General features: G+C 38.6%; 1 protein-coding gene across 2 annotated transcripts in view; it reads right to left on the reverse strand.

Moving 5' to 3' along the window:
• Positions 1 to 3,102: 3,102 nt before the first annotated feature.
• The window catches only part of GLRA2 (glycine receptor alpha 2), a 126,732-nt gene continuing 116,173 nt past the window's right edge, over positions 3,103 to 13,661 (reverse strand). For both annotated transcript variants that reach the window (XM_042810437.1, XM_042810435.1), the window contains exon 9: positions 3,103 to 3,381. In XM_042810437.1, the coding sequence (XP_042666371.1) occupies positions 3,103 to 3,381 (279 nt within the window). The remainder of the gene's footprint in view (positions 3,382 to 13,661) is intronic.

Consider the following 13,661-nt stretch of genomic DNA (forward strand, 5'->3'; position numbering starts at 1 on the left):
AATGTCTGCAATCGCACAGATTACTTCCACATTCCTCCAGAATGTTTTCAGTAACATCACTTATTTAAGGCTGTAAGTTTTGGCTGCTGCCTCACCTTTGCTCAGCAGCTCCTGGGCCACCAATATCAATAACAGGTTTGAAGAAAGATGAAGGGCTCTGGCAGTTCAGCCTGCAGTAGCTAAATATAATTTTCCCATCAGTTCTTTCCTGTTGCCTATTTCCTACAGCATCTCATGCTGGGGAAGAAGTGAAGCAGGGCGAGAAAGTCACAGTGCCTGTGGAGGAGTGGGGTTGGCCTTTACTCCTCTATTCTGCAGCAGGAGAAAAAAATCTGTCCCCAGAGGCATCATATATCCCTGGATTTCCCCCCCAACAGTTATAAATTGTCAGTAACTCATGTGAGACTCTAAAAGCTTCTATTGCTATAACACCTATGACCTATGATTCAGAGCATCATAAGTGATGGCTCTGAAGCCTGAAAAAAACATGGAGAAAAAGTACAGAGAAGCAAAAAGAGATCTCTCATATTGCACATTTTTGACACTTTCCTTCTATGGCAATGAGATTTTTCTTAAAGATTTTTTTTTTATTGATTTGGCTTTATCATAGTGCATGACAGCATCTATCCAGTAGGAGATGACTTAATCTTTTTCCTCAAGTACTGAACCAGTCAAGTCCAGCCAGTCACAACAGCATGCCAAAGAGCTGACCTGATGCTACAGTCTTGAAGACCTGCTTTAAAGACATGTTTTCTTGATAAATTAGAAGTCATTATCATTGTTTTACAGCTAAATGTGAGTAGTTTAAATGTCTCAGGGATTCATTTTGTCTTACTAGCTAGAATTTTGTCCTGCAGCTTTGCCAATGCATTTGCACACTCTTCAGAATTAATCCTGGATCTCCTTCCTTCCATCCTACTGTATTTTCTACTTCACAGACTTTTTGTTTGGGACTTATTTTCTAAGCCATTCTTTTTCCTCTTACATTAGTGACTTGAAATGGAACTACTCTGTTATTTTAATCTACTACTTCTCTGAGTGTGAGATGACTGCTTTCTTCAGTCCTTACTTCTCTGGTAAATCTACTCAGCATTCATTTAGGAAAGCTGTGTCCTTCTGCAAGGCAACCTACCATTGTTATTTGACTTTTTATCTGAAGGCAGTTTTGCAGCCAGTTTAAATCTTCTTGGTGCCAGTCATGCTCTTTGAGGGAAAGTTCTCTGATACCAGCCTGCTATCAATTCCCCTCTGAGTGAGATGGTTCAGAGGAACATTGCGCAGCACACCAAAGAACTCTTCTGTATCATGATGAGTGTTATCAGCATACCTCAAACTTGATCAGCAGAATGTATTTTAGCAAACTATTTAGTTGATGCTTATAGCCATGTGCTGCAAAGTCCACATCTGGATTCACAGTCTCAAAGACATGAAGCAAGCTATTGCAATTCAGTCACAAGTGCAAGTGATGGGGATGTTTACAGATGAGTAGGGTAAGGGTAATGTACACAACTTTGGCTTTCTGTCATAAATTTACATAACTGCTTGGGAATCAGCGTGTCAAGACCCCTAGATTCCCTCCCTAGTTATAAGAGGTACAGCTGGTGGAAGCTGCTCAGGTTGGACTCAGCCTTGCATGACTTGTGGAATATGTCACATTCTAGCTGCATTTTTGAGACATTCGTTGACATCATCCCAGGGACATCAGCATTTCTTTTACTGTAGGATTGATACAAAATTAGGCAAAGTAGACCAGATCAGCAGAAGATTGCTTTTGACCATCTTGTTCTTGACAGAGCAGTGGAACAGTGGAAGAGCTGGGCCCTGGTGAGAACAGCTCTATTGCAAATGAAGAAAAGAGCATAGGAAATGATAGTAGCACATTTAGCTTTATTGGAATTGAACAAATACCTTTTATTTTTCTTAATAAACCCTTTTACAGCAAGTGTAAAATTTTAATGTTTGATTCATTTTATGTTACAGGTTGTCTTCTTCTGTGTAAGCAAAAATACCATCTTTTTTTTTTTTTTTTTTTAAGTTTTATTTTCTACTTTAAAACATGTAGCAAGGATTTGAATAATGCAGATCCGGCACCAAAAGGTAACAGGTTCTGAAAATCACAGTACAGTTTTAAAATTCTTAGGTTAATTATGATATTTAAAATGATAGCCACTTTGAATAAAGATATAAATTAGAAGTCTGTAAACAAGTTGTGTTTACCTATAGAGCTATTGATCGCAGCTACAATGAGAGCAATAATAGAAACTCAATGCTAAACTGAGCTACACCTTTGAGGAACCAAGTTCTTACTACGTAGTGTGGTACAGGGTAGCACAATAGGTAAAATACAATTTGGCACCTCAAGTTGCATGTAAAATTAGCAGAAATAAAATGAATTAAGTGCACTGTTTTCCAGCAAAAATAAACCGGGCAGTTTCACTGGTTTTGGAGTGTCAACTATCAAATAAATTACACAACACACAAGTTCAACCCCAAAATTACGATTCTAGTAAAGCAAGATAATATTAAAATGCACACCCACAAGGATAGTAAAGTATAAATCTGTTTGTTTTTGTTTTTCCTCTCCTTTGTCAGTAGAAATAATTTACAACCCACAAAAGGACTCCTTGGTGAAACCACTAACTACAGACATGGTCATGGAATGTAGCTCAGTAGACTTGTTTCAAATAGAAAGGCAACATTATCCTGAAAAAGTTTGGTCCTCTTATAACTCACTGCACTGTAGCCACCACAGTCTCTTGGTAGATGTTTTAGGAGCACTGTTTGTTTTCTGATTCTCTTTTGTTTCAAGCAATAATACCTTGGTGATAAAGTTGAGTAAAATTTGGCCCCTTTTACAGATGTCTGGTCAATGCTGAATCTGGCAGAAGAACACTGACAGTATATAAGGGGAACTCTTACTGACTCGTCTCAGGTATATTGTTTCATGCAATCACTTTTCCTTCTATAATTCTTTTCCTTTTTCATTTTCTCTTCAGAGTCCTGAGGGGAAAAAGAAACCCTTTATCCAAATAACAGAGAGACATTTCATTGCTTATTTACATGTGGTTCACTTTGGCTGACAAATCCTGGCACACCAGTTTCCTACTTCTTGTGAATGTCCTCATGACGTATAATTTTGTATGTAATCCAGTAAAAGATGTTGAAAATGAGGAAGGCGAGTGGGAATGCAGCACGGGATATTGTATCAATCCTTTTTGCACGGTCAACAAACTTCTTTTTGATGGAATCTGAATCCTTTGGTGGTGCTGGAGGTGGGTTTGGTGGAGTAGCCTTGACTGCTGCGCCGTCTTTGACTTGGAGACAGTGACCCATGCCATAGCCACTGAAATTGAATCGACTGTCACGAGCAACCTCATCTTCCTGGGAGAGAAAGAAGACAAATGAGAGACACAATCACCTGTCTGTCAAGCATGCCATGCACTTGAGAAGTTCAGATGCACCCCTCCAAAGCACCTAAGTAAAACAGCTGATTAATACAAAATACAGGTTTAAAAGACAAGTAATTAAAGCTCAAGCAATAAGGCAAGGAAATAAGGAGACTGCCAATGTTTGTGAACCTGAGCTTTTCTCTGTGACCAAGCCAACCAAGTCAAGTAGCCAGTTGTATCTCAGCCCCATGACTTCACAGATTCCTCATTTCCTTGGACTTGCTGCAGCAAGCAGACCTAGTTATGTTGGCAGCAGGGTGTCTGCTCTGGCAGTGTTGATTTGAATGGTCTGGGCATCCAGGGGCCAAAGCTCATGGAAGAGAATATCTTTGGCCAGTCTAACTGCAGTCTTGCACTTCCATTCCAGATCTACAAAACAAGGATTGATCACATCGTCCCCCATGCTCATAGGAATGCTCTGAGAATCAATACTTTAAAGGACACTGAATGCTTGGATATAGAGGTAACAGGAAGTTAGGTGCAACACTGCAAGCTAACATAGAGCCACCTTGCAGAACTCCTTTATTTCTCTTGTCTAAATAGGTAATAATTGGTTTTAGAAAGATGAGTATCTAGCACTTAACTTCATCATCATGACTGTGTGATGAAAAGTCTGAGGCTGTTTATGCTGGTAAAATCTCACAGCCACATCTCCTGTCTGATGACACAGTAATACAGGAGTCAACAGTCACTTGAAGCCCTCCATAAAGGAAACAAAACCGGTTTTAATCTTTTTTATTTTGGCATCCAGCAGCATGCCCTAAACACTTTCTCCTTCACTGACAAATACTTCATTGTTGAATTTAAATGACCTCTTCTTGAGATCACAAGCAGCTCACTCACTTGGAATACTCCCTCATATTTCTCACTAACCCACAACCTTCTGATCGTAACAGAGAATAAGAGAGTGCAAGAAAAAAACATCAGAGCTGCAATATACTGAATAAAGAGCATGTTTACTGAATTTGGGATAGGGATTCACAACAATTTACTCCAAACCAGGATGTAAATAATTGCTCCTTCATAGCAGCACTGCTTTCAATAATTTCATTTATCTCTCTTCTTGTCTATAGCACTGGATTTAGCTATATCATCAGGTTTGCTCTCCTTACCTCAGAGCTAACATGCAAATGAGAATAACCAGAGGTGAGATCCAAAAATATCAAATGAGGATATTTTTCAATTCACTTTGAGGTGAATTGAGTGCTTATGGAAGGAGAATAAGCAATAAACAGTGCTTTTGAGACCTTGTCACTTCAGGCTGAAGACTATTCTACAATTTACCCATGAACAGGTGCATTACTGTAAGGCTGTTTGAGCACCTATCCAGGATTCATATCTCTTTCATCTCCGAAGACCACCATCATTAAGAAAAAGAAGTTTAGATTTCTCCTATTTCAATTTTATCTATATACAGTTTGCAGTTCCTCTGTGAAAAACCCCAAATTCTGCTTGTCTAGATGCTTATAAATATATAGACTATTCTAAAGATAAAGCCACTGATACCTAAGTTCTGGATAGATTTATGCAAGACTTCTCTTGCATCATTCAACAACACCACAATGTCCTCCAAAAATAAAGGGAGCTGCCTTCACTGCACTTCCCCTTTTTACTGAATTTGAAGGGTAAAATGCACACCCAGGAGATGAAAGGTGATTAAAAAGATAACAGATTTTGAGCAGCTGTGTTACCATATGTACTTTATTCACCTTTTTTAAAGTTTAATTTCTGTTACTAGTGAGGGACCTATGGAGGGAAGCAAAATATACTGAACCTCATGCAGGATTTGGAAAGCCAGACTTCCATGCCTGCTGAACCACAGCTTTATTTTGAGGGGCTGAGCAGTTCATCTTCAATATTACAGCCCTATTTTTGAGCTTACATTATTGTAACCCTAGTGAGAAGTCATCTAAGATTAGGGAAAATTACCTTCAAATTGTATGCTACCAGTTCTTCAGCATAAAACCTTTAGTAGTAAAAAGCCATCTGTTTCCCAACAGTATTCAGAGCCTTACATTTCCTCCCAGCAGACGGTTGACTGTATCAGTTCTGTCTCTTAAAATCCAGAGGAAAGTTTCCCCATGCTACCTTTCTATTTAGGGCTTTCATAGATGCCAATTTACATTGGATACAAGAGGTACAGTATTCTTCTGGGATATGAGGAGTGTGTGCTCAGCTGCTTTTTCTGCTTGAGCAGATTTCAATTTCCTTCTCCCTGATGAAAGTTTGAATCAGCTTGTACCTACTCTCCCAACATGCTGGTGTTTGCTGGTTGCAAAAAGTGTGCATATCAGTAGCTTTTATGTTTACCAGAAAAATTCATTACAAAGCCTAAATAACTAATGAAGGAAATAGTCCTGAGTTTCCACTCGGCTACTTTTTTCCAACAGAAAATTGGTACTAGTAGCACCTAGACTCCTCTTGAGCAGGGGGTTGGATGAGAAGATCTCCAGATGTCCCTTCCAACCTCAAACATGCTGTGATTCTGTGATTTATGTCCTTCTGTAAGCAAGTAAAACCACAGCCCTTACAAAGCACAGCTGGTGGCCCTCAGCTCCATCCCCATCTCATGGTTTTCAACAGTAATGCCCTCCAGGTGTTGAAGTGGCTTTGCAGTCTGACACTTGTTAGCCCTCTAAGCATTGCTAGCATCTGCATTCTCACTGACAATGCCTGACACCATCAGGGCTCTCCCATCTGACCAGGCATAACCTGAAAGACCTCAATGTAGTGAGGAGGATATGTTTCCAGTACTATTGGAGTGAGATGTATGTTCTGTCGGTCCCCTAAGCCCTTGAACCTGCTCCACCCAAAACAAAGCAGGAAGGAGTGAAAGACTTCCTCTCTGCTGCTCAAAGAAAGAGAGATTGAATAAACCCTAGCACTGGAACCTCAGGGTCCATGCTGCTTACAGGTTTTCTCACTCTGGTGTGGACAAAATGGGCAACTTTTCTCCAAAATATAACTTCTCCATTGAAACCTAGCACTACGTACTGTGGTCATTAGCCATGTGGTCATACCTCATGGCCCCAGGAACAATTAAATACCCAATGTGGTTTATTTTAGCAATACAAATATGGTTAAAGAGAGTATACTTAAAGCACTTTTTATTACTGCAAAGCTATAATATGACATTTCCGAGTATCTTCCAATATTCTGTCATACATAAAAGATTTTTGGGAGGAGTCACGGAAATGGGATACCAAGTTTAGTTTCTTTGACAAAGAGAACCTTTTTTTTTTCATGTTTTAGTGTGTGAGATGAAGAATTGACCTCAGGCACTTTCCCTTAACAGCCTTCTTTTGCCTGGAGGCTTGGGGAACTACTGGGCATACTACCTCAGGTACTTTATAACATGGATACAGAATTGCTCTTCATTCCCAAGATCATATTCAGTTTCCACGGTCTCAAATACCCCACTGTGTAGTCTCATCTGAAGACAGTCTTCTGTTTGTATTTTTCACTGGGTTAGTCACTGGTAAAAGTGCAAACCTCATTGCAAACATTTCTATCTTTGTTTTCATCAGTTGACACACATACAACATTCATTTTAAACAAAACAGGATCTTGCTTGCTTCAATTCTGGGTTATTTGTGTTTTTACAGATTTTGAAACTGAAATCAAAGAGTGGTTAGAAGCCACTGAAACCAGAGTGGCAGAATCCCAGCTATTAAATTGACTTACTTAATCCTTCTAAAGGAATGTGAAATAGTCTTGCATAATACATATCCACAACTCAATCTGCCCTTGAAAAAAGACCTGGGGAAAAGAGTCACAAGTTGGATGAAAAACAATAAATAAATAAATAGTAAAATGAAAAGGTTCTTTTACTATTTTTCTCTCAGATGTTCACATTCCTGAGTATATTATAATTATCTTCTGAAAAGCTAATAACATTTCCTGGGAACAGGGCAAATGCTTCCTACAAACACATTTTCAACACCACCTAGTTTCCTAAATAGAGTTATGTGTGTTATCTTATGGTGTTATACTGAACATATTTAGATGTTGCCTGTAAACAATTTTCCTCAAGATAGAATTTTTTTTTTTTCCCAAATTGTTAATTTCCTTTTATAAATTTAATCGTTTTCATTTGCTCTGCAATGTGATGGCACTAGATTCTTTTGCCTTGGCTTTACAATTGACAACATATAAATCTAGGGTTTGATATGGTTTTCCTATTCATCTTCCATTTTTGTAAATCTTTAATTTCTACTCCATCATGACCAGAGTGTAATTCATACCATCAAATTCAGGCCAAAGCAATCAAGAATGGGAAAAACAGTTTAGACAATCAGCCAATTCCCTGCCTTGCATGCATCACTTTCTCTACAATGTTCTTTGTCCAGACCACTTTTAAATATTGTTAGCACTGACTCATTTTAACAATGAGGAAAATGAGAGAGAAGCTGGCTTCAAACAGTGTATTTAACTTTCTGATGTGATTTATTCTTTTAATTTTGCTACTCTTTTTGCAACATATGGTGGGCAAACAATTTAAATGACTATCTAGTTTAATCAAATTTCAAGGACTCAGAAGATTAATTTTAGGTGTAGGATAGAAAACATCAGGGAAAATTTCCTTTTGGCATTCATAAGCACAAAGTTAGAAAACCACAATAAATTTAGACTTGAACACAAAATGGAATCAACAGAAATCAGACAGCAACATAACTTTGGAGAATTTGTTCCTAGATAATCTTTATGATTTTCTAACACCTCTCATCTCTCAGCACCTTACAAAATTCATAGGATGGTTTCGCAAAGACAGTCTTGCTTACATGAATTCAGTTCTCAGGAGTCAGTGAGTATGTGGAGGAAAGTAGTTCAAATGAGAAGCATGGCTGGGTTTTCAAATCCTTGTTGGTTATCACATAAGACTCCAACAAAACTAAGTTGTCAGGAGACAAGAAGGAAGGTCCTTTGATGGATTAACCATTAAAAAGCAATAACAGAGTCTGGAAGTGAAAAATCAGTTTTATAACTGAGAAATTTTCTGGAGAGGTTCTCCTAAGCATCTGCACTAGAGCTGGGAATATAGAAGAGATTTTAAAATAGTCTGAGGAAAAGGTTCCCAAGTAAAGGCGGCTGGAAAAAAAAGGCTATTCAGAATGGACAAATATCAACCAAACAGAAGGATATCTAATACTTAGTGACTATGTAGCAAAATTGTAGTAGATAAAGTGCAAGCTAAAGTGCATTGCAAAAAACCCTTTTAGACATAGACAGTAATATGCTCAGAAAATTGGCTCCTTCTTGGGTGATCACTGTGGGAATTACCACAGAGGTGAACGAAAACATCAGTCCACTGCTAAGTGGAAGTCAGAAAACAAGCAAACAAATCAGAAAATCTTTGCCACTTCATCCACCCATGTTGCGGCCAGTCTTTAAAAAGGAGGAGCATTTCTGGTCATCCAAAAAAAGGAAAGACATGACAGAATTAGACAAAGTGCCAGGAGGAGCAGCAATAATGATAAAAGACTTTTTATGCATGAGGAGATGCAAAGTAGTTGAGGTCTCTTCAGCGCAGAAAAACTGTGCTTTAGAGATGGAGGATAATCACAGAAGTCATAAAATCATTGTGAAAATTAATAAATGGAGAGAAAATGAATAGGTAAAGGTATTTCTTTTATTTTCTTTCTTTCTCTCCTGTGCTGGAAATAGGAATACAATGACACAATGAAGGAGAAAGGGAGAATTTATTTTTCAGAGGAAACTGTCTTTCATTTACCTGCGTAAATCATTGTGTGAAATGTTTCAGGGGATGAAAACAGGACAATGGCAAAGATTCACTAATTATAGGCTAACGTGTGGATATTGAATATGTAACCTTAGCTCATGCAAAAGTACATCCTCAATTGCTTATTTTCAGAAGATAGAAAAGACCTTCTGGATTTTGTATGGAGCTTTGAAATACAACTTTTCTAAACATCCATGCCTGGCCACTTCTGGAAGAGAAGCCACTCATTTTCACCCTGTATAACACGGCTTAGAATTCAGATCTTCCATCTCTTAGTAACATACTGGGAGCTGGAGATAGTGTTGAAATGTCCCGCATTTCCACTAATTTGTAGTACTTTGAGTGTCATTTTTCTTCTCTTCACATGGTTGTGCCTTCAGGCTAACTCTTGCTGATGCAGAGATGACATTCCCACAGCAAATCTATGTGCTGCAATTCTTCAGAGGGTATGGTGGGAAATAAGGACGGAGCAAATTCTGCTGGCATTTGGTAGTAAAGCTGTCATTGATAGATTTCTCTGGTTTGTTCCTTCCTTAAAACTGCATGATCTCAGTTCACCTATGCCAGATGCTGTTTCCTCTCCTCCAGACAACAGAGAAGCAGAAAGTGATGTAAAACTGTCACTTTGTCACCTCAATCCTGCCCAAAGTACAGATCAAACAGAGCCCAAAATTTGCCCTAAGAACTCTTTTTTCCTAAATATTCATCTATGTGTTTCATCAAAAACATAAATGGTCTTTGGCTGACCCTACAGAGTGATGTTGCCCCGTCAGCATTCTGTGTGCCATAATGGTGGCTATCACAGTGGCAGCCCGTTTTCTCTCTCTTAATACCTATTCAGCAAGGTTTTATACCTGTTCAGCGAGGTTTGTTTTTTCTCTCATTTGGACACTTGTGCCTTATAAAATCTAAGTAAAATAGGCATTTCATAGTAATTGGCATCATTTTAATTAATGGAAGAGAAATTGGTCATTGTCTTCAGTAAAGGTTTCCAATTGACAAATTTAGGTTTGTTTTAGAAAACTGTGCCTAATCATACCTCCTATCTCCAATAAAGAGCAGAAGAATCTACGAAGCATGACTGATTTACTTACTCTTTCTGTAAGAACAGCAAGTGAACTGTTGTTAATAGAATAATGAAATGGTAGTTAATGTGGCTTTGCCCTGAACATTATCCAGCTGAAAGAGTAACATAACTTAAACATGCTGCGGAGCAAAAATATTTTCCTGCCTTGGAATATCTGTAAGTGGTATTTAAGTTTTTCAAGAAATTCTTTAATAATTGAGATTATTCAGTCAGTAAGGATGATAAGTTCATTATTAAAAAAAAAAAGATTTTCCTTCTTTTTTGGTAAAGCAAGATTTGTTTCTCTCAATTGTGTAAATGAAGTTAATACAAATTTCTTATTCCACTTCATGTTTTATATATAATATGATTAATATTTTAATTGTGAGGAAGGGAGGGAGAATTAGAGGAACTGCTGTTTCGCAAAGCATCATAGATGTTGCGATAGAGAATTATAGCTCCTAAATAAGAGCAGAGGTATTCCTAACAGAAAAACTGTGCCTCGGTTTACCTGATTTTTAAATGGCAGTGTACAGACTCAGTGCTTCGTGTTGTACAGCCTGCATATTAAATCCTCCGAGGACAGTGGCATTTGAAGGCTGCTTTAAGTTAGCTCTCCTGCCAGTCCCCTTCTAATGACAGCAAAGGCTGACCGGTTCAGCAGTGGGAATGTCACATCAGTCTGTTTTACATCAGACAAATGCATAGCAATGACCTAGATTTTAGGATAATCTGCTTTGACCAGAAGGCTGGTGGATACAGGGCAACCAGTTTGTCACCCTGTCAGTGAGCAAGGCTGAGTAAACTGCAAAGCCAGAGCTCAAATGTGAGGCTACTCTGACATTTTACCCAGCTGTGAGACAGCCCCATCAAAGCACAGGAGGGAGGGCAGTAGGGTGCTGTGGGTGGGGGAAAGCATGAGGAGTGTTGGATGGAAAGCGGGGAGAAAAGAAGCACCGAGCAGCCATTGCTTTTCCTACCACAGCACACAGGAGAGCTGAGTTCACAGTCCCCAGCTGTGGGCTGGGGGTACCTGAGTGCCTGCTTCCCCAGGAGTTTCCCCTGAGGCTTTCCTGGTGCTTTTCTCCAAGCAGATTTAAATTTTCTGGGGGGAAGATGATGGTTTCTATTACACTTCTGGGAAATTTCTCACTGCTGACTGCCTCAGCTGAAATACTTTTAAAATTACTTTTTTTAGAGCACCCCTGTGCCCTGACCTCAGCATCTCAGTGTGTTATTTATTGAACAGCTGAGATTAAGAAAGAAAAAGGAAAAAATAAACAAGTGTATATCTGTGTACAAGGCCTAGAAATGACTCTTAAGTGTTCTGATTTATGCAGGTTGCCCTCCAGAACAAAATGGAGCACTAGCAACTTCTTCAGGCTTTGGTTTCAATTCCCCCAGCTCCCCAGTTTTTTCAGACAGGCAAACAGTCAGCCTGCAGCAGGGACAGCGTGTTCCACCCTTCCTGCCTGGGTTGGTGTTAGAGACAAAGTACTGCTGCCTGTGCCCATGACTGAGGGTTAGCAGCAGCATCTCACTTGGTGTATGCTTAGAGTGGGAAGCACCTGCAGAAATGTGCGGAGGAAAGGGGAGGAGAGGCTCTTTCTGCAGCCCTGCATGAAGTGGATAAGAGTAACAGGAAGGAAAAAAGTAAAAGGTAAAGGAAATAGAAAGGGAAAGGAAAGGGGAAAGATGGGGAAAGATGGGGAAAGATGGGGAAAGATGGGGAAAGATGGGGAAAGACAAGAAAAGAGGCCTTCTTTCTCTTTCTGTGGATGCATTCTTTCCTATGAGCCCTTTGCGACCAGCACAAGCCTCAGCAAACACTTGGAGGGATTGCTAGTGCTTTCTCAGACAGATTTCTTGCATTTAATTTATGCAAATACCACACAAAACAAATTAAATATTGCAAATTATATTAATAATTTAAATTCTGTAGCTAAAATTAGTTAGGAATATCTGCATCATCTTGAAATGTTCACATGCAAATTTTATAAGTTTTGTTATTTTTTTTTCACTGAGAAGACAAACCAACTGATAAATCAATGCCTTCCTTTCCCAGTTATCAGTTCTCAGCATGGGCTCCTAATAATAAATGTTTTTGGGGTGGGTTTTCTTTTCTTATCTTCCATTACACAAATTATCCATCCTGGATTTGCATGTAATTTTGTTCTTGTTAGCCAAGATCGCAATCTGCATTTCTCTAGCTGTTTTCACATAGCTCAGAAGAGTGACTGGGTTAAACAAAGCACTTGCCAGCTACCTGCACTCCAGACTTTGTTACTGAAATTAAATTGTTGCGTCTTAGAAACATCTTGACTGTTTGAATATATTAGAAATTTGCTTCACAAATCCACTTTCATAGTTTCATTTTGATTTTCCTCTTCGAGGGTTATTCTACAAAGGTCTGATATTATTTATTTATTCACAGCAAAAAACCATTCATCATGAGGTAAAAATCAATGGCATTCAATACTATAACAACTTGATAGTCCAATCTTTACACAGATGGTTTATTTTTTCCTCATCTGGTTAGTAATAAATCCCCAAATCCTACAAGGCCATTGAAAATATTCATCCAACAGAAGGGAAATAAGATTTCATTTAAAATGAGGTAGGTAGTTTTTCTTCTGCTGTATTAAGCACAGAATTACAAAAATACATTTTATTGTATGAGTACATATAAATGCATGTGTGCGTTCTACTTAATTTAGTTCTGTAATGCCTTTTGCATTGGCTAAAGGAATCTATTAGTAAGAAATGCACATAGCTAAGGTTGATATTTTCCAGCTTAAAGTTAGGAGCTAACTCCTAATTAAAATTAATTAAAAACTCTCTAAAAATTTAAAATTAATTAAAAACTCTCTAACTCTCTAACTAATGCTCTCTCAGAGCATTTCTCAAGGTATAGCCTCCATTTTGCAAACTTTTCTACTAGCTTCCCCTTCAAATGTGACTGTGGTCCTCAGGAGCAGAGATACAGGATACACAACCAAGGGTCATTAAACCTTCCCAATTCTCTGCCATGAACAGGCTCACTGGTGGAATGCTGGCACCTCTCCAGAAAGACCATCTGCCCAGACCGGTAGCTAAGCAATAGATTGCCTAGTTGTGGACTTTCATTACTTGGCAAAACTGATTAAAAGACAAGCTAAAATAGTAGATATATAACAGTATATAAAAGGCGATGGCAGATGAAATGTGGCAGAATTACTATAGTCTGAGGAAAAGTTATCCTTGGGAGAGGATCTCAGTTGTTCATCTGAACTCAAGTCTTGCTCAAGATGACTAAGAAACATGCATGAAGTGCCCCATTAATTTAACTAGAAGAAAGAGTACAACAATAACATCACTTTTCAAAGACAAAAAAACAAACGGAATCACTAAAACCTGTTATTTCAGC

The sequence above is a fragment of the Centrocercus urophasianus genome, unplaced genomic scaffold (assembly GCF_019232065.1).
Source record: "Centrocercus urophasianus isolate 14NV4802_14NV808 unplaced genomic scaffold, USGS_Curo_1.0 seq_12, whole genome shotgun sequence".
NCBI lineage: Eukaryota > Metazoa > Chordata > Aves > Galliformes > Phasianidae > Centrocercus > Centrocercus urophasianus.